The following is a 22,062-nucleotide window of genomic DNA, read 5'->3' as shown; positions in this document are numbered from 1 at the left end:
TGGTCTGGCACTCAGGACAGTTTTCCTGCTTACCCACTCCTTGTGACAGAAGAATCAGAAGGCCTTTTTCTCCAACTTGCAAGAAACACTTGGGCTGATGAAACAGCTTGAGAGCTGAAGCTTTTTCTTTTTTTAATACGCACACAAAATTTAAAATCTGTGAAATGGATAACCTGTGTAAGATACTGTTGAATCAGTAAGTAAATCCATAGGCTAAATAAATGACAAGCCAGCTGAAGGTTCTGCTGTCCTTATGCCTCAGGATTATTTTATATTCAGTAAGACTCATGAGTATTTATGAATTTTTCTTATGAGTCAAGATGAGAAGGTGCTATAGCCGTATACCAATTACTAAATAATACATAAACTTTCATAACTTCAAAACAATAAAGCCCAAAAGGATGACAAACATTTTGTTGTGTAACAGTGGTAGGGAGAACGAAAGCAAGACGACATCCCAAGACTTGTGTCTGACAGATTCACTTCTTTAAAAAAAAAGGATCCAATGGAATGTGAATCTGGAGTCATGTGATTCGTCAGAGATGATCATGTGACCAACAAGAAACTCACTTCAAAGCCATGTAGGAATCTCGCAACCCTTTCAGAGCGGCAGTTAAAAATATATATATACCGGTATATATCAAATCTGCAAGTGGGCCATCAGTCACCCCGAGTGTGCAACTGGGTAAATCTTGCAGCACATTTCTGGTGGGGCATGAATGTGCTGAAATTAATGTTTGTGTCCTCCAATTCAGCGGTTCTCAACAGGTGTATTAGGATAGGAGGAGCCTGCTCTCTCCTCATCAGCCAGGCGGGAGTCAGCCAACTTCTTTATTGGGCCCGACAAGAGCTCTCTCTTTCTTCTTCTCTTCCTGGCCCAGTAGGAGGCCGTTCCCTTCTTCTTCACCCAGATCAGAGCAAGATATTGCCAATTCTTGCTTTTCTGGGTTTGGTGGGGCTGTAAGTGATGTTATTCTCTTTATTCTGTGGGTCCCAGAAGTGAAAGAGATACTAGGAGCACAAGGTAGAGAGGTGTGTGCTCCTCTCCACTGCCACTGTCTCCTCCTCTCATATGCTGCCAGTAAGGATGGAGGAGGATTCTGAACTGGACAGGAGGCTTTTCCTGCTGGTTGGGAGCCAGGGGTGCTAGTCAGGGAGAGGTGTTGGGGAGAGGGGGTCAAGGGAATGCTGGGCAGTGAGAGTCGAGCAGGGGTCAGAAGGAGCACAGGAAGAGAATTGCAGGGAGGAGAGGTTGGGAATACTGGGCATGGACATAAAGCATGATGAAAGGGGGTAGTTGGGAGATGTGAGGAATGGGGAGTGAATTTAAAAAACTAGGCCCGCTCAATCCACTGTTCTTGGCGATTTACAATAGACGTACATAAAAACATCGTACATAAAATGTCAGTTTTGGGAATATGTGATTCTTCTATCTTTCTACTTCGCTTAGTGAAAGAGGAAATTTGTTTCTAGCTCTCCAGTTTTGTACTGCATATAGAGTGGCTTTTTGAGATTTCCATCCAGTTGTGTTCACATTTTTAATTTGTAGTCTTATTCTGTATTTGTTGAAGGTCAGTCTGTCTCTGTTCTGCATGTGTGACTGAAGTGAGCTATTTTACTAGCAAGTAGGGATTTTTATCAGTCTTATTTCTTGTATTTTCTCAGTAGGATATGCATTGGTGGTGCACTACTGTCTTTTCATAGGTAGGGCTATTGCTGTTTGAGTCCTCGGAGTTAGTGTTGCTATGGTATGGCAGGTTTGTTACATATGTGGTGATTATTTTTTTTCAGGCTTTGTAATTTACAATATCCCTGGTAGAAGAGGAAGCTTGTATTACTGTTACTGATATCTAAGGAAACACAACTTGATTAATTTCACACTATATATCTATTAATACAACAATTTTTTTTTATAAATACATTAATGTTACTCAAATACCACTTTATCCCCCTTAAAATACATACACATCCCCTCTGTATAATATCAATCCCACATCATTCACACCACTCACACCATACACACTACAAATATCATAAAAATCCAACAAAACAGGATCCTATTTGTTTCACCTCAATAAGGCTTCCTCAGGGCATTTTTCTTAAAACATCCAGATTTCCAATAATTCATAATAATATGATCTAACTGAAGAGTTCTATGACATGATTCTTCCCATACCAAAATCACATATATTCCATCATCTGTTGATCATAAAATTCTTAACAAAATCCTTCTCTCTCTCTGCTTTGATGTCGATATTGCTTAAATCCTCTTCAAACACAATCATACAAAGCTTGCTTTAATTTCTCCTAGAACTCCGTCTGCTTCCAGGGAGACAGACACTTTAACTGTTATGGAAATGGTGCTCCAAATTTCTCAAGTCTCCCCGTCATGGAGAACACTGTCAGCGCCACATCAATTACCTCTCAAACCCATATTCTACGTTGTTAATTCCCTCACAGATCCTCCAGGCAGGTGCGGCGTATGCGAGGGAGTCAACAGCGGAGGATGTGTGGAAGAAAGTGAGATGTGCGAAGGAGTCCCATGCGTATACAGACCTGGAGAGGACTGGGGGAAGAAATGCGATTGATAGGGGAGACCAGAGAAGGAGTTTGGTGTGTATACGAATTTGGGGACTGGAGGAGTCGAAACAGTATTGGTTGAATAGTTACGTTTTGGGTCAACGCGTAACTGGAGGTTCTTTGAGGGAATTAACAACGTAGAATATGGGTATGAGAGGTAATTGATGTGGAGCTGACAGTGTTCTCCGTGACGGGGAGACTTGAGAAATTTGGAGCACCATTTCCGTAACAGTTGAAGTGTCGGTCTCCCTGGAAGCAGACGGAGTTCTATGAGAAATTAAAGCAAGCTTTGTATGATTGTGTTTGAAGAGGATTTAAGCGATATCGACATCAAAGTAGAGAGAAAGAAGGATTTTGTTAAGAATTTTATGATCAACAGATGAAAATTAACAACTTCTATATTAAAGGTTGATGAAATATATGTGATTTTGGTATGGGAAGAAGCATGTCATAGAACTCTTCAGTTAGATCATATTAGTGTGAATTATTGGAAATCTGGATGTTTTAAGAAAAATGCCCTGAGGAAGCCTTATTGAGGCGAAACAAATAGAATCCTGTTTTGTTGGATTTTAATGATAATATTTGTAGCGTGTATGGTGCGAGTGGTGTGAATGATGTGGGTTTGATATTATACAGAGGAGATGTGTATGTATTTTAAGGGGGGTAAAGTGGTATTTGAGTAACAATGCTGAGATTACTTACCTGATAATCTCCTTTTCCTTAGTGTAGACAGATGGACTCAGAACAAGTGGGTATAGTGTGCTTGTGCTAGCAGTTGGAGACGGATCGGACGTCAGCACGGGTACATATACCCCCACAGGAAGTGAAGCAACTCAGTAATCTTCCTTGCAAAAGCTGTTATGGATATATGTGTACTGACCGATCAATGAATTAGAAAACAGGATTCCCCTGACCGATTGATAGTAGCTGGAGACCGCCAGCGCTTCCAACCGGAAGGCGTCCACACCTGGTAGAGTGGACGCTCTTATGTAAGAAACTGACATGGCTTACCTTGAATTGGTGAAACCCATGTACACCGGCAGCCGGGCGGGATGCTGAGTCCATCTGTCTACACTAAGGAAAAGGAGATTATCAGGTAAGTAATCTCAGCATTTCCTAGCGTGTAGCCAGATGGACTCAGAACAAGTGGGATGTACAAAAGCTTTTACTCCCGGACTGGGCGGGAGGCTGCCTGAGGAACCGCGTAGGACTGCCCTCGCAAATGCTGTGTCCTCCCTGGCCTGGACATCCAGACGGTAAAATCTGGAAAAGGTATGGAGGGAGGACCATGTTGCCGCCTTACATATTTCTGCAGGCGACAGCATCCTCGATTCTGCCCAAGATGCTGCTTGTGCTCTGGTAGAATGAGCCTTGACCTGTAAAGGTGGTGACTTTCCGGCCTCTACGTAGGCCGCTCTGATAACTTCTTTGATCCATCGGGCTATGGTAGGCCGAGAGGCCGCTTCCCCTTGCTTCTTTCCGCTGTGAAGGACGAACAGATGATCCGTCTTTCTTACTGCTTCTGTCTGTTCCAGGTATCTGGGTAGCAATCTGCCGATGTCGAGATGGCGTAGCAAACGCCCTTCTTCTGATTTCTTCAAGCCCGCCGAGGTTGGCAAAGATATGGTTTGGTTGATGGTGAAATTGTGAGACCACTTTAGGTAAAAAGGAGGGAACCGTGCGAAGATGGATAGCCTCAGGAGTGATTCTGAGAAAGGGATCACTGCAGGACAGCACTTGTAGCTCTGAGATGCGGCGTGCGGAACACACTGCCAGCAAGAACACCATCTTCAAAGTTAGCGAACGGAGAGAGACAGGCCCCGAAGGGGTCTGAAGGTGGGATCCTGCGAGGGAAATCCAAAACTATGTTGAGGTTCCACAGGGGCACTGGCCACTTCAGTGGCGGACGAATGTGCTTGACTCCTTTCAGGAAGCGGGAAACATCTGGGTGAGTGGCAATGGTCTTGCCATCCCTCCTGGGACCGTACCAAGACAGCGCAGCCACCTGAACCTTGATGGAGCTGAGGGAGAGACCTTTCTGAAGCCCGTCCTGTAGGAAAATCCAGAACAATAGGGATTGTGGTCGCATGTGGATTGGTGCTATGAGTGTCGCACCAGGCTTCAAATACTCTCCAGATCCTTATGTAGGTGAGGGATGTGGAAAGCTTGCGAGCTTGGAGGAGTGTATCTATCACCGGCTCCGAGTAACCTCTTTTCTTCAGTCTAGCCCTCTCAATGGCCAGACCGTAAGAGAGAATTGAGCCGGATCCTCGTGGAGGATGGGGACCTTGACGAAGCAGGTCCCTGAGAGGAGGCAGGGGAAGGGGCTCCCCTGCCAGTAGTCTCTCATGTCCGCGTACCAAGGTCTTCTGGGACAGTCCGGTGCCACTAGAAGAACTAGGCCTCTGTGTCTCTGAATCTTGTGAAGTAGGGCGCCCAGCAGGGGCCACGGAGGAAAGGCGTATAGCAGAGTCCCTGGAGGCCATGGCTGAACCAGGGCGTCGATCCCGTGAGAGAATGGATCTCGCTTGCAGCTGAAGTATCTGGGTACTTGAGCATTGGACCTGTCCACTAATAGGTCCATGTCCGGAATCCCCCACTGATCCACGATCATCTGGAAGGCTGTGGGGGACAGCTGCCACTCTCCCAGATTTAGGCTTTCCCTGCTGAGGAAGTCGGCCGCGGTGTTGTCTCTTCCAGCAATGTGGACGGCGGAGATGTCCTGGAGATTCGCCTCTGCCCAAGCTATCAGCGGGCTGGCTATCTCTAGGGACACCTGTTGGCCTCTGGTTCCGCCTTGTCGACTGATGTATGCCACCGTGGTGGCGTTGTCGGACATCACTCTGACTGCTCTGTCCTCAGCCTGTGGGCAAATCGCAGGCATGCGAATCGGACTGCCCGTTGCCTCTAGACGGTGTGATGTTCCACCCCGACTCTTCTCTGTTCCACCGCCCTTGGGCGGTAAGCTCTTCGCAGTGTGCTCCCCATCCGCTCAGGCTGGCATCTGTGGTGAGCAGAGTCCACGTGGGGGGAGGACATCTTCGACCCCCTGCTCGTGTAGTCAGACTGCAACCACCACCATAGCTGGGTCCGCAGTCTGGCTGGTAGAGGTAGATGCACGGAGTAATTCCGGAAACGAGGGCTCCATCGAGAGAGGAGGGAGCCTTGTAGTGGTCTCATATAGGCCCTTGCCCAGGGTACCACTTCCAGGGTGGATGCCATGAGACCGAGAACCTGCAGATAGTTCCAAGCTATGGGCCCGACTGGCTCCCATCAAGGACCATAGACGCGTCTGGAGTTTTAACCTCCTCTTGGCAGTGAGGCTGACTTTGTCTGCCTGGGTGTCGAACCGGTCTCCCAGGTATTCCAGTGATTGGGAAGGCTGTAGGCAACTCTTGCTTAGGTTGACTACCCATCCCAGGCTTTCCAGAAGGGCGATCACTCTGTCGGTTGCCCGATGGCTCTCCTCTCGTGATTTCGCTCTGATCAGCCAATCATCTAGGTAGGGATGGACAAGGATTCCTTCCTGTCTGAGCGCCGCTGCTACTGATACGATCACCTTGGTGAAGGTCCGCGGCGCCGTGGCTAACCTGAAGGGCTAAGCCCGGAATTGGAAGTGTTGTCCCAGAACCTTGAAGCGTAGGTAGCGCCGATGATCCTGATGGATCGGGATATGCAGGTAGGCTTCTGATAAGTCAAAGGCCGTGAGGAATTCCCCCGGCTGTACTGCGGTGTTGACTGAGCGCAGAGTTTCCATGCGAAACCTCGGGACCCTTAAGTATCGGTTGACTGACTTGAGGTCCAATACGGGCTGGAAAGTGCCCTCTTTCTTGGGTACCATGAAATAAATGGAAGTGTGCCCAGAATCCATTTCCCATGCAGGTACTGGGATTATGGCTTTCAAGGACAGGAGCCTTGCCAGGGTGGCTTCCAATGCTGCTTTCTTGTGGATTGGACACGGAGATTCCACGAACCTGTCCGGAGGGATGTGATGGAAGTCCAGATAATACCCCTCTCGGATGATGGCGAGGACCCACTGGTCCGACGTAATCTCAACCCACCTGGGGAGAAGAGGGTTAACCTGCCCCCTATGGCTTCGACCCCCGGATTGGATCGGCTGAGTCTCATTGGGGGGTGCGGCTGGGACCCAAACCCGAGCCGGCTCCCCTCTTGCGCTGCTTGGTCCGAAAGGACTGGTTCCTGGCCTGAGGACGAGGCGCCTGGTAGCGACTCCTATAGGGAGTGATGCGTTGGGAGCTTCTACCTCTGGAGGGCCTTGGAAAGGTGCGCTGGTTCCTCCTTGGACCTGTCTTCTGGTAGTCGAGGTACTGGAGAGGCACCCCATGTGCTGGCCAGTTTATCTAGGTCGCTGCCAACAGAAGAAGAAACCCCTTGAAAGGCATTCTAGTGAGACGTGTCTTAGAAGGGGCGCCGGCGCTGCACCAGTTTCGTATCCAGAGCTGTCCTCCCTGGCCTGCTACTGAGGATGAGACCCCCTGGGCTGTCGTATGGAACTAGTCAGAGGGGCGGCATCCGTAATGAACGAGAGAGGCTGACTCCATTGTCTCAAGCTGCCCGGTTCATTGTAGTTCCTGCCCTGTGATTAACAGGAATGCGTTACCACGGGTTGCAGCAGGTTGCGATTCGCAAAGACAGAGCTGCTACTCAAAGGTGTTGTTTCAGGATGGCGTCAGGCGTCGTGTCAATGAGCGTCCTTGAGGGCCGCCCCCCCCCCCCCCCCTTTTTTCCAACTGAAATGGTGGTTCCGCTGACCACAGCGGCTAACCAAGGCGTCCACCTGAGGGCACTCCAGCATATCCTGATTGCCGGGTCCAGGGGGGACATGCTGGTGGACAGGGCCCGACCCCCTTTGAATAAGGCCTCCGGCGCATTCCACTCCAGATCGATCAGCTGTTTGCACCGCTTGCAGGAAGGGAAAATGGCGGGGCTGTGGGACGAAGACCCTCCAGCAGGGGGTTCTGCGTAGATGCCGCCATGGTGCTGGAGCCTGGAATAGCCGTCAGGCACTGAGAGACCAGGTCGGAGAGATCCTCCTTGGGAAAGAACCGCCTCATAGTTCGATATGGCTCTATCCCCGGGGGAAGTTCCCCCTCCTCGGGGGGTTTGGACTCGTCCTCCGAGACATCAGGGTCCGCATGAGTGGGACTGCCCGGAGGCGGATGCCCGCAATAAGGGCGAGAAGGGTCAGGGGTAGGGTCAGCCGGAGCGGCAGCAGGGCCTGGACGGGACGCTGACTGCATCTGTACAAAGGCGTGGATCCCCTTAAATAAGTCAACCCAGGAAATGGAAGCGGTCTCTAGCCGTCGGGGTACTAGGTCCCTCGGAATTCCTGGCTGTTCAGGCGCCCCGCTAGATCCGGGGTGGCTCCTGGGGAACTGTCGGTAAACCTCGTTGAGACTGGTCCTGGCCCGAGGCTCCCACGGCCTCCTCACATTGGGCACAAAGGGAGTCTGGCTCCTCGCTCTGCGTGGCTCTAAGCTGGCACGCTGAGCATAGGCCAAGAGCTTTCACGCCGGAAGCAGGAGGCGCCTCTCCTGGAAACGCCGGGGCGTTCAAGTGTTCCATCGTTGCGAATGCAGGGCGCCGGCTTATACCAATAATATGCGCTTAATAATATACAATATGCGCTCAATATACAATATGCGCTCAAGCCTATGCGTTCAGCATTATGCGGTGAATAATATCCAATATGCGCTCAAATATAATACATGCGCTCCAGAATATGCGTTCAGCACTATGCGTGCAAAGAACGTACAAATATGCGCTCAATATACAATATGCGCTCAAGCCTATGCGTTCAGCATTATGCGGTGAATAATAACCAATATGCGCTCAAAGATAACATATGCGGCTCCAGAATATGCGTTCAGCACTATGCGTTCAAAGAACGTACAATATGCGCTCAATATACAATATGCGCTCAAGCCTATGCGTTAAGCATTATGCGGTGAATAATATCCAATATGCGCTCAAATATCCAATATGCGCTCAAGAATATGCGTTCAGCACTACGCGCTCAATAATATACAGCATGCGCTTAAGAATATGCGTTCAGCTACATGCGCTCAAGAACAGACTATATGCGCTCAAATATACAGTATGCGCTCAAATTATGCGTACAGCACTATGCGCTCAATAATATACAATATGCGCACAAAAACATACGCTTAGTAATGTATGTGCTGCGTTGTGCGCCTCTCCAGAGGCGCCTATCCTGGGTGCTTAATACCTTAACAATGCTAACAAAATGGCGACCTCCACAGCGTGTCGTCCACCGGCAACGCCACCAATCCTCGTACCTCGGAGACCAAAAGTAAGAGATGTACGCCTTACCTGATCTTCGGCGCTTCCCGGCTGTAACCCGAGCGGTCTCCGGCTGCGGGGGGAGAGGGGAAATACCTTCACCGCCACGCTCGAGGAAATGCACCCGCTGCCTCTAAGCCGCTGAACTCGTCACGCTCGGGGCGAAGTCCACGCCGGGACCGAGGCGCCTCTCAGCCAGGCCCGAGCCCTTCTTGCTCGGAGGCTAGATCCCTGCCGCGATTCGGCCACCGGACCGAGGCCTAAACCTCCGAGGGATCGCGGAAATCACCTCGGGAAACTCAACTGGGGGAGGGACCCAAGGGTATCACCGCAGGAGTGCGGGGCTCATCTGTATCTTTTCAAGAATTTAGAAGTCAAAAGTAGAAAGTAGATTTGGAAAACACGCTCAGCGAGCGTGCAGGAGCTCCAAACTGCTTTGGAGACGGAAATTACTGAGTTGATTCAATTCCTGTGGGGGTATATGTACCCGTGCTGACGTCAGATCCGTCTCCAACTGCTAGCATGAGCACACTATACCCACTTGTTCTGAGTCCATCTGGCTACACGCTAGGAAATAATGTGTTTATAAAAATAAATTTTGTTTTAATAAATAATAATAGTGTGAAATAAATTAAAGTTGTGTTTCGTGATTAAATCGTATTAGGAAACAGGATATACCTTCTGTGTTATATTACCTTAACTGTTACTGATATGACACAGACTCAGCATATCTTTTTTTGCTATAATGAGTTATATGGGAAAATGTCCTCGTTCTGCTCTGCATCCAATGGGTGGAGGTGGGATGTGGGTGTTTCTGCAAATGCAGAGTATATGTTCACATTTAACCCTTTGATAGTTATGTGTTCAATGTGTCATGCATGTGATCATCATCTGTCAGGTGTGCCCTGACAGAAAAAGGTTGAGAACCACTTTAACCCCAGATCCCACTTTACAAAGTGCTGTGGAATAAAATACTTACCCCGTCTGGTCTTAGTAAGTTCTTTGCCGTTTGTTGGACTCGCTTCTTGGGGAGTCTGCTGGCATCACCTTCAGCTTGACCCCGTTCACCATCTTTCCGTGTAAAGCAGTCATGGCATCTTTAGCACTTGTTTTGTCACAGAATTTGGCATATCCCACATTCTTTCCTGGCACCAGGTACACTTCTATTAAATGTCCAAAACGACTACAAACAAAAAGTAAAGACACCTGTAAACATCTTAAAGGTTTTAGACTCAAATAGTGAAGATTACAGAATACAAAACCCTAAACAGTATCCTGCAAACTCCATGATGTTTCCACTAATTGTGAAGGCCTGAGAGCATATGAATCGACTGACAGACTGGGCAAGAAGATGGTAAATGGGCTGCAATGTGGACAAGGTAAGGGGATGCAGCTCAGCCTTAAGCGTTGGAATGGGGTAAGCCATAGGGGCCATGGCCTGAACAAAATCTGGCTCTTCCTGCAGAATCACTGAGGGAAATCTGGGGCCAGTTTAGGCAGGCAGCAGCTGGAGGACAGCTGCGGTGCCTCGGCTGTATCCTTCAGCTCTGGGCCTGACTGCGGCTTTGAACTGCACAGGACTCTACTGCCATGCGATTCAAAGCAGCTGTTGGGCCCGGCAGCAAATGAGGAAAATGACGTGGTCTGAGATACCACTACTCCCCTTCCTCCTGCTGCTCATCAGCGAGGGAAGGAGGATTGCTGGGGGCTGGGAGAGAGTGCAAGGAAGATAGGTGGGGGAAGAACTTGGTTGGCTTAGCTACACCCCCCAATTAAAAAGAAAATACATCCTGCTACCCCCGTGATAAGCAATGATGATGTGGCAATCAGACACAAGAAAAGGAAAAGTTTTAGTAACAATATAGACACAGACCTGGCACTTTCGCTAATGACAAGTAACTCTGGAATTTGTTGCCAGAGGATGTGGTTAGTGCAGTTAGTATAGCTGTGTTTAAAAAAGGATTGGATAAGTTCTTGGAGGAGAAGTCCATTACCTGCTATTAAGTTGACTTAGAAAATAGCCACTGCTATTACTAATAATGGTAACATGGAATTGACTTAGTTTTTGGGTACTTGCCAGGTTCTTATGGCCTGGATTGGCCACTGTTGGAAACAGGATGCTGGGCTTGATGGACCCTTGGTCTGACCCAGTATGGCATGTTCTCATTGGGTCATCAGCACTGCGATTATCGTTATGGCTTAAGACTGATAATTTTCATTCACACATCGAAGTGTTCAAGATAAGTTGAAATTTCTAATGATGGATTTGCACAAAGCATAATATGATTTTGGGCTAAACACAGCCTATGAGTTTGTGAGTTTTAATTGCATAAGAAAAAATATTTAAAAAAAATTAGTTCATCAATATGACCTATGATTATTTATAAGGCCGAGTTGAATAGGCGAAAGCCCTTATGAGGAAGCCTAGTATGATGGTCATCTCTGATATTTGTTAGCTGTGCAGCGTCTATAATATTCTGTTCAAGGTGAAGAGCACTGGGTTATTTTTTACTATATGTTCTTATGAGGAACATGCACCCAATGACTAGTGCCCCTAGCATCCGTGATTTTGCAGTTGCAGAAGAAATCACAATTAGCTTGCTGCCACATAACTGACAAGCTGCCACAAAATCAACATTACTGAAGTTTTCCCACCTAATAATTCAGTCTTTTGAAGAAACCTGTAGAATGCCTGCCTGCCTTCAGTCTCAACTCTCTCTGCTCCAGCCCTTCCACCCTCTTTCCTTCCTCCTGTCCTGAAGTGAATAGAGAAAGTAGTCAGAATGTTTGATCCCCCAAAGATCTCTTAAATCCTTATCAAACCAAAGATGATTTTGATACAATTTCTAGATGGCGTGACGTCTCAATAAAAGAATTTCATCTTTATACAAAGGTTCCTGAGCTTGCATATGTGGTTAATCATAAACCTGCTACAAAGACTTGGATGTATTTTTGGAAGTCTGCAACTGCTAGTGTCTCAGCTAGCAGAGAGGGCATTAATTTCAATTCGTAGAAACCTTGCTGACTGGCACTACTGCTGACAAGTTTCAAACTTTTGCTAATTCAACCCCTTTGTGTATCTGTTACCATGTGTCCATCAGATGCACACACATCTTCCTGTCTAATCAACAGCATGGCAAACTTCTGATGCTAAGGGCATTTTCAGCATACATAAGCTCATATACTCAGAAAGACAAGGACTTTCTCAAGAAAATATAAAAAGGATGGTTGTACTGTATTTCAATTCAAAACAAAAGTAACCTTTCATAATTGTTTTTAACATCTTTAATTGATAAATCATTGATTTTTGTACTTAGTAAATTTTGTATTTGTATATAGTTTAAATATTGTTTAAAAACAAAAATACAAAATTGACTTTTTGTTGCAGTCAGAAAGGTGAATTGATATGCAAAATTATGCAAATTTGCTACATAATTGGGGGAAAAAAACCCTGCCACAGAATGTGCTACCTCTTGCTGTAGAATCTTGAAAAAAGTTTGCTGCAGGAAACTGGGGGCTTCTGCCAATGACAAAGAGAAGCTGGACATTGTGCACTTATTCTACAATTATATACTGTTTCAATTGTGTATCTGGAGGACAGTGTGCGTCTGTATTTAAGGGTGGTGGGACAGAATAAGTGATTACAAGTACTATGAGTGAAAAGTCAACAGGCCTAATTTATCAATAGCTTTCTCCAGTTCTGTGATCTATTAGAAAACCCTTTGATATATCAGTCTCAATATCTGCATCTATCAAATTTATACTACAAAAAATGGATAGAATAAAATGTTAAAACTGTGCTTACAAATGATGAAACTAACTTAATAGAACAAAAGATTATGGAAGGTTTTTTCCTAGAGATGCTATATAAGGAATGTATGGAGAATTTCAAGAAATAAAACAGAGTAACTTCAAGGGTACGGAAGACAACAGATAATACGATTATTTTCAGCACTGACTAGATTTAAAGTGTGATAGAAAACCAGAAGATAGTCAATATCAAGTTAAAGTCTTTATTCAATCTAGAAATCTTATGATCATGTGTGATTTTCTTTTTCTATTTATTTGGCAATTTCCTTGGCTTCTTTGGACTTGTAGCTCGATCAGAACAAACCTTTAAATGGGGCTGTAGCACTATGAGCCTTCATTCATAACCATTTAGGGGTCAATATTCAAAGCCATTTAAGAACATAAGACATGCCATACTGGGTCAGACCAAGAGTCCATCAAGCCCAGTATCCTGTGTCCAACAATGGCCAACCAAGTCGCAAGTACTCAAATATTAAATGAATAGATCCCAAGCTACTAATCCTTTTTGATTAATAGCAGTTTATGAGGAGTCACGTGGGGCGATGTGCTGAAGCAGTCGTGCTCTCCTTCAGCTCTGGGTGCCCTGCCCCATATCTACCGGCATCGCGTGTTACCAGACGCAATACTTTGCCTTAAGTTCTTGAGCTGACTTAGTCCATGTCGATTGTTCATTATATGAACAAATCTTCACCCCCGATGGCTGCTCAAGGAGGGAAAAAAGACCAAGAGAAGGAGAGGGGAAAAGCCGCGGAGCCCAAAATGGCGGCGGGAGTCAGCGAGCCCGGGCTTTCCCGCAGGAGCGCCGCTTACAGCGGATGTCCTGAGAGAGACCTTAGAAGCAACCCTGGACGCTAAATTGGCCGGCATAGCCCAAGACCTGACAGAGGTAAAATTGGCATTGGCGGACCTCGACCCGCGGATCGACCTTCTCGAGGGGTGTGTCGCGGGTCTGGAAGACCGGGAGGCGGCACATAGTACACAGGCTGGAGCTCAGGCGGAGGCCTTAAAGGCCTGCCAAGATAAATTAGACGACATCGAAAACAGACTCCGGCGAGATAATCTCAGGTTTCTGGGCCTCCCAGGGGTGTTAGATGAGAAAGGCCTGGGGGCCTTTTTGGAAGACTGGCTCCCGGAGGTGGTTGGTCTGCCGGACATGTGGGGCAAAATGCGAGTTGAAAGGGCGCACTGATTGGGGACCAGACGCCCTTCGGACACTAGACCGCGGATAGCTATCGCCAAAATTCTGAACTCAGCGAATAAGCAGCGTATTTGGCTGGCCTACAGAAAATGCCCGGAGCTGCTTTATCAAGGCCAAAAAATCCACATTACCCAGGATTACTCAGTTCTGGTCTCGCAACAACGCCGAAAGTTTTCCCCCGTCTGCTCCAAGCTGTTTGAGAAAAAAGTAAAATTTGCCCTTCAATATCCTGCTACTTTAAAAGTCTGGCAAGACGGCAAGCAACATAGCTTTTCTGACCCGGAGGCAGCTTTACGGTTTCTATAGTCTCCTGGGCCCTAAATGACATACTTTAGTGCAAGATCCTAATCCAGATGGCAGAGGACTGGGTGCAGCTTGCTGTTCTGATTTGTTCCTGTTTCTACTAATTGTTTCATAAGCCCCAGGATACTGCTGGCCTAACCGCACTAGGTTTCAGCTAAAAGGGAAAACCTGCTGGATGGCACAGCCATACATCTTGTCCGTGGGAGATGGCTACTGGCTATGTGTTCATTAGCCAGGATTCACGTGGCATAACGGAGCTGGATGGCTGGGTGGAAAGCAAGAAAACAACGGACTCTTTTCACTGTATTTACCAGAGGTGGATAGGTCTGGCTGGCTCTTGCTCCATAGTCGGCCCTACAGTGGAGGAGGACACTAAACAGTGGCTCTGGACGAGCATTAAAAGTGTTGGGGGGGCAGGGTACCCACGCGCCCTTTAAGCGTGGCTTCTCAACCTGATCCTTTCTATTCAGTGAGGGGTCAGGCCGTATATACTGTGTCAGATGACTAAGGGGATAGGGAGGGAGACTGGTAGGACTTTGGGGGGTGAGTACAGTTCTATTCTGGGGATGATGCTTGTGTTCTGGTAGGTGTGGGTACTGGAGGTGATGAATATGACGGATGAATGGGTGGGCTTCACCGATGTTTTGGTTTTGGACTTGCGCAATCAACTAAGAGGGGGAAGCAGCTGGGACCTTTCCCCTCTGGAACATCTCAGTTTCGTTTCTGGCAAGAGTGCCTTAACTTACTCTCTCTATGTCTAGGTTAGTGTCATGGAATGTCCATGGGTTGGGTTCGCTGAAACGTAAAAAAGTCTTAACCCATCTAAAGAGGCTGCGGGGTGTCATTGTGTGCTTGCAGGAAACTCACTTAAATGAGAAAGAACACCTTAAGCTCAAGCGAGATTGGGTGGGGGAATATATCTTTACAGAGGCCCAAAAATGGAAAGTGGGGGTAGCAATCTTCATCAGTAAAAGCACGGACTTTGTCTTGGAGAAATCTGTGACAGATCTGGAGGATAGGTACGTCCTTGTGATAGGGAACCCAAATTACAATTTGTACTATTTATACCCCCACCGCAAACCCCCAACAATACCTCAGTTTCAGAATGTAGTGCTGACCCACCGAACAGATTTTTGCTTTTTGTGGCTGGGGACTTAAACTGTGTGGCTGATAACTCTTTAGATAGATCCATTCCACGGGAGGCTTGAGGAGGGTCTTAGGGAGAAAGAGTAGAATCCCTTACTACACAATTATGGCTCTTGGATGTGTGGAGGACCCCTTCACCCAACAGAAAAGGACTATATCTTTTACTCTCATCCACACAACTCCTTTTCTAGGATAGACTACATACTTCTGGCAGAGGAAGGCTTTTCTGCAGTCCTTAAGGTAGATATTGATTTCAGATCACTCGCCTATTTTTCTCTCTCTCACTCTGGGTCTTAGACGACAAGGTACAGCTCCCTCTGGCTGTTTCCCCAGCACCGTAAAGGGGATAGGAAAATTAGTTCTTACCTGTTAATTTTCGTTCCTGTAGTACCACGGATCAGTCCAGACTGTGGGTTGAGCCTCCTTTCCAGCAGGTATTTGTCTGTCTCCACCTGCTGGAAAGGAAGCTCAACCCACAGTCTGGACTGATCCGGGTACGTACAGGGAAAAAGAATGTCAATCTTATTTAAGAGATAAATGGCTAGATTATAAGGCTAACAACGCACAACATGCGGAGACTCCCATTTTGTACTGGGAAGCCGCCAAGGCAGTTCTCCGGGGGGAAATCATAAGCTATACGGGGTCCCAGTATAAACGTATGTCCAGGGAGATATTACAGTTGATGATCTTACTAAACAGAAGATCTCGAATACGCTAGCCCTCCTCCCTTCTATTACTACACCGCTCACTTCAGGCGGGAATCCTCACCCCCTCACGGGAGCCAAGTTCAATAGCTTCGAATCAATCTCCACCAAGGAGATTGAATCCCTCCTAAAAAGACAGAAACCATCTAGCCACCCAGCAGACAATATCCCATCGAAACTCTTACTTCTCATCCCAAACACGATTTCCGGATCTCTGACAAGCATTATAAACTGCCTTCTAACTCAAGGGAGCTACCCAGACAGTCTAAAAACCGCTTCCCTTAAACCCCTCCTTAAGAAACATAATTTAGACCCCAACGAATTAGTCAACTTCCGCCCCATCTCTAATCTCCCCTTCCTAGCCAAACTAACGGAGAAACTGGTAAACACCCAGCTTTCAGAGTATCTAGAAGATCACAACATCTTATACCCTTCGCAATATGGCTTCCGCAAATCATGCAACACGGAAACCCTCCTCATCTCACTTACAGACCATATCATCATGGGATTAGACAAAGGCCACTCCTTTATACTAGTCCTGCTAGACATTTCGGCGGCATTTGACACCGTCAACCACTCCATCCTCCTGGATTGCCTAACAGACATTGGTATCTCCGGATCAGCCCACAGCTGGTTCAAGTCCTTCCTCTGCAATAGAACCTTTAAAGTCAAAATCAACAATAAAGAATCACCCTTAACAAAGTCCCCACTTGGTGTACCACAAGGATCCTCCTCATCTCCAACCCTTTTCAACATCTACCTCCTCCCCCTCTGCCAACTGCCAACTGATCTTAACCTTATTCACTACCTTTATGCAGACGACGTACAGATTCTGATCCCTATAACAGAATCTATCTCAAAAGCACTCACCCACTGGAATAACTGCCTACTATCTATCACCAGCCTTCTCAACAGCTTAAACCTGGTACTCAATGCTTCGAAGACAGAGCTCCTCCTCATCTCTCCAAACCAAGATAAGGTCCCCCCACCACACCCCGACAACACCCATCTCACCCGTACACATGTAAGAGACCTTGGGGTAATTCTCGACAATCGATTAAACTTCAAGAAAATGGTCAACACCACAAACAAAGACTGCTTCTACAGACTCCTGGTTCTAAAACGACTCAAACCACTCCTATTTTTCTATTTTTGGCAAATAGCAATCCTTGCTATTTGCCAAAATTGACTACTGCAGCGCCCTCCTCCTAGGCCTCCCCAAATCTACCACCCAAGCCACTGCAAATGATACAGAACGCCGCAGCGAGATTGCTGACCAACACTAACTGTGGAGAACACATCTTACCCATCCTCAAAAACCTACATTGGTTACCAGTTCAGTTCAGAATCCTGCACAAATCAATCACCTTAATATACAAATCCATCCACAACCAACTTCAACTTGACCTCGAAATCCCCTTCAAACTTCATTCCACCAACAGACCAACTAGAGAAATTCACAAAGTAACTCTGCAATTTACCCCAACTAAAGCCACACGCCTCACCTCGACCAAAGACCGAGCTTTCGCGACAGCAGGCCCATCCATCTGGAATAACATCCCCTCATTTGGAACCCTGCCTCTTAATATTTAGGAAAAACTCAAGACGTGGCTTTTCCGCCAAGCCTTCTCAGATCCCCCAGATACACACTAGTCTGTCCTTCTTCTCTGCCTGAACGATGGACCTTTCCTCTACCTGAATGATGGACTCTGGTACTTCTAAGCACATGATGATTTAACCTGTTTTTCTCTATTGTATTATATTTATAATTATCGCCAGTTTTTAACCTCTCTTCCAGCTGATTAAGCTTCCAAGTTCATACCCCTTGTTTGAATGTAACTTTGCCTCTTCCACTTCACTTGCTTATTTTATTTTTTTCTAGTTGTCACTCCAGTTTTCTACCCTGTTCGATGTAAACCGATCCGATATGGTTTTACTATGAAGGTCGGTATAGAAAAGTGTTAAATAAATAAATAAACAAACAGACCAGGCGTACGATGATTGAAACCCCATCGAAGGATAACAGGAAAGCCTACTTTAGTGCCCTTAACCAACTGAACACGGTGCTTCATATACGGGCGGGTAAAGCTTTACAGGTGGCTCAACATAATTTTTTTAAATTTGGTAATAAAGTGGGAAAGCCTCTGGCTAACTTAATCCGGGCGCAAAAACCCCCGTACAGTGGCATCTCAAATGCGTACAAGATAGAGACAATTGGTGACCAAGGTGCCTGACATTTGTGAAGTATTCCGTGTCTTTTATGGTACCCTGTATAAAGCAGATTCGGACCCCACTATGGATAGTGAGCAAGAGTTCTTCTCTGACATTTCTTTACCTTGTCTTACCCTTGGCCCAGCGGGATTTTTTAAACCGCCCTATTCAAGCATACGAGGTGGTCCAAATTATAAACACCATGCCCTCTGGAAAATCCCCGGGGCTGGATGGATTCTCTTACGATTTCTACAAGTTGTTGAGTGTCCATGTAGCGGCCCCCTTGACTAATTTCTATACCACTGGTCTGGCCACGAACACTTTTCCAACAGAATTTAATAGTGCCCATATTTTAGCCCTCCCCAAGGCCGGGAAAGATACTGAAGAACTGGAATTTTACAGACCCATATCCCTTTTGAATAGTGATTTAAAAAGTTTAGCCAGGGTAATGGCAGAACGACTGAATCTGATCCTACCCCACTTGATCTTGCCGTAAGTGGGCTTGGTCAAAGGCCGTAAGGCCATCAGCCATATTTTGAAACTGTTAACTGTCATGAGATTTTGTCAACAACAGGAGGTACCAACGGTGGCCATAGGCTTTGACTCTGAGAAAGCTTTTGACAGGGTATCATGGTCATATATATTTTCTGTTCTGGATAGATATGGTTTTGGTATTGATTTTTTACAGTATGTTCGCTTGTTATATGATACACCTATCTCACGAATTATTGTTAATGGGCAATGCTCGGACAAAGTCTTCATCCAACGGGGGGTGCACCAGGGTTGCCCTATGTCTCCCCTCCTTTATATACTCACGATAGACTCCCTCATTCGAAAAATTCAGGCCACTGAGGAGATCCACGGGTTCGAGAGAGCAGGGCATTCGTTTAAAGTGGTGGCATTTGCCGACGATGTCCTAGTGTTTTTAACCCGTCCTCAAGCCTCCCTGACCCCACTGCTGTCTCTGCAGGAAAACTTTGGAGTCTTTGCAGGGCTAAAATTAATAGGGATAAATCCGAAGCCCTGGATGTTATGAATAGCGTCCAACAAACCTGGGAGGGGGACTTCCCGTTACGCTGGGCTCCCAGAGAACTTAAATATTTGGCGGTCCGAATCCCGGCATCCCTGGATCTTATCTACCGCCTAAATATAGCGCCCAAACTTCAGCACACCCAAGATGCGCTGAAGCGCTGGCATAATCTGCCGTTATCACTGAAGGGGAGGATTCATCTGTACCAAATGGTAATTTGGTACATCCTGCAAATGTTACCGATCCGCTTGTCAACTCAGGATGTTAAAATTCTACACAAATCTCTCAGGCATTTTTTTATGGGGGGGGGGGGGGGGTCACAAAGCTTGAATACCCTTAGAAATGCTGTTTCAACCCTTGTCTGCAGGGGGCTTGGGATGCCCTAACTTAGCGCATTATAACATAGCGTGTAATCTGCGTCTTATACGGGATTGGATTTTCGATACCTCTGATTTTACCCACTCAGCTTTTCACTGCATGGTATGGAGTTCCTTCTCTAAATGGACTCCTACATATGTTGGCCAGGCAGCTTCCACCCTATTTGCAGAGTAACCTCCTGGTTGGGACGTGCCGGACCACATGGGCCCACTTATGCTGAATGTTTTGGCAGCCACTGGGTATTATCCCTCTGTCACTCATAGTTAACAATTCATTTTTCCTTCCTGGCATGGGCCTGTCTCCTTTTTCAAGATGGCAGGGGAAGGGTCTCCATTATCTCCACCAATTAACTTATCCTGTGACGGGGGTATTACATTCCTTTACAGACCTACAGCTCCCATACTCTATCCTTAGGGAGGATTTCTATGCTTTTTTGCAAATCAGACACTTTATGCAACGGCACCCCACACATTGGCAGGATGTTCAAAGAAATAGTTCACTTAACGATTTGTTTTCAGGAGCTACTCTTAAACCCCCAAGGATCTCCAGATACTACGTAGAATTGCGGACTAAATGTTGTGACAATAGTCGTATGTTGTCCCTTTTTACAAAGTGGAGTCTCTGGCCGGCATTCACTTTATCATACCAGGACTTCATACATGTTTTTTCTCAGATACAAGAGATTACAACCAATGAGGACCTGCAGGAAACCCAGTTTAAATTTTTATGGCAGGGGTTCATTACGCCTGAACAAGCTTTTAGATTCGGCCTTAGTGATTCCCCTAATTGTAAGAAATGCGGGCATATGCTGGGCTCTTATTACCATGTGTTTTGGGAATGTTCTCACATTCAAGTGTTTTGGCAGGGGGAGAAGGGATTTTGCACCTCTCTTTGGAAGCGTGCACTTCCCTTAGACCCACAACTGTGGCTGATTGGGTCCACTAGTTTGCTGACAATGCCTAGGTCAACTAACCTATCACGGTTTCTTGTTAAGGCGGCAGTAATTGGAAAAAAAAGCTATTCTACTTAAATGGTTAGATAAGGAAGCCCCGGACACAGACCAGTGGTTTAAACAGATGTTGAGGCTCTGTACGCATGAACTTTATATCTTGCGACACCAACAAACTTCCTCACCGGCAGAGGAAGACGGGATGTGGACTCCCTTTTTATCATATCTGTGCCCGTCCACCTCAATTACATGAAAGGAGTTCTGGGCAGACTTCATCTTACAGTCTCTATACTAACAGCCCACAAGAAGGGAGGGGCTCTCTCTCGAGCTTGTGTTCACCCACACCACACATACTTCTGTTTATGGAAGCACAGAATCACACATACTCCTGTTTATCGATATCTGGCGCTACCCATCATCATCATCCATTCTGCTTACTGACAGACTGACATACAGCTACACACCTAAAGGGAGGGGAAAGAGAAGGTGGGAAAGGTTTCTTTTTTGTTGGGGAATATAAGTCTGATGACTGCTTTTGATGGTTCTGTAATACTTTGGGACTTTGCTGTGTTTTACAGTCACTGTTTGTTGTTTTTGTGCTTAGCAATTTTCCTGATTTACAGTTTGATGTGAGTTTTGCAGATCTGTACTATTGTTTGCTTTTATGATATGTATATCTCCTATATAAAAATGCAATAAATATAACAAAAAAAAAAATAGTTTATGGACTTCTGCTCTAGGAACGTATCCAAATTTTTTTTAAACCCAGCTACACCAACTGCAGTAACCACATCCTCAGGCAATGAATTCCAGAGCTTAATTATGCATTGAGTGAAAAAGAATTTACTTTGATTTGTTTTAAATGAGCTATTTGCTAACTTCACGGAGTGCCCCTTAGTCCTTGTATTATCTAAAAGAGTAAATAACAAATTTACATTTACCCATTGAAGTCCTTTCATGAATTTCTACACCTCTATCATATCACCCCTCAGCCATCTCTTCTCCAAGCCTTTTTTAGCCTTTCCTCATAGGGAAGCCGTACCAATCCCTTTATCATTTTGGTTGCCCTTCTCTGTACTTTCTCCAGTGCAACTATATCTTTTTTGAGATGCGGCAACCAGAATTGGACACAGTATTCAAGATGCGGTCTCACCATGGAGTGATACTGAGGCATTATGTCATCTACCATTTTATTTGCCATTCCCTTCCTAATAATTAACATTCTGTTTTCTTTTTTGACCACCACAGCACAATGAACTTACAATTTCAATATATTAACCACTGTGTCGCTTATATCTCTTTACTGAGTGATAACTCCTAATGTGGAACCTAACATCGTGTAACCACAGCAAGGGTTATTTTGCCTTATATGCATCACTTTGCACTTGTCCACATTAAATTTCATCTGCCATTTGGAAGTCCAATCTTC

At 46.2% G+C, this 22,062-nt stretch overlaps 1 protein-coding gene across 1 annotated transcript in view; it reads right to left on the bottom strand.

Annotated features, from left to right (window-relative positions):
- Positions 1 to 22,062, bottom strand: part of RBM45 (RNA binding motif protein 45) — a 123,216-nt gene that overhangs the window by 15,383 nt on the left and 85,771 nt on the right. The window contains exon 9 of the mRNA XM_029605883.1: positions 9,884 to 10,087. Within this exon, the coding sequence (XP_029461743.1) occupies positions 9,895 to 10,087 (193 nt within the window). The 3' untranslated portion in view covers positions 9,884 to 9,894. The remainder of the gene's footprint in view (positions 1 to 9,883; positions 10,088 to 22,062) is intronic.

This window comes from Rhinatrema bivittatum, chromosome 6 (genome assembly GCF_901001135.1).
Source record: "Rhinatrema bivittatum chromosome 6, aRhiBiv1.1, whole genome shotgun sequence".
In the NCBI taxonomy this organism is placed as follows: Eukaryota; Metazoa; Chordata; class Amphibia; order Gymnophiona; family Rhinatrematidae; genus Rhinatrema; species Rhinatrema bivittatum.
The sequence above is the reverse complement of the archived record's forward strand: the minus strand, read 5'-3'. Positions and strand labels throughout refer to the sequence as shown.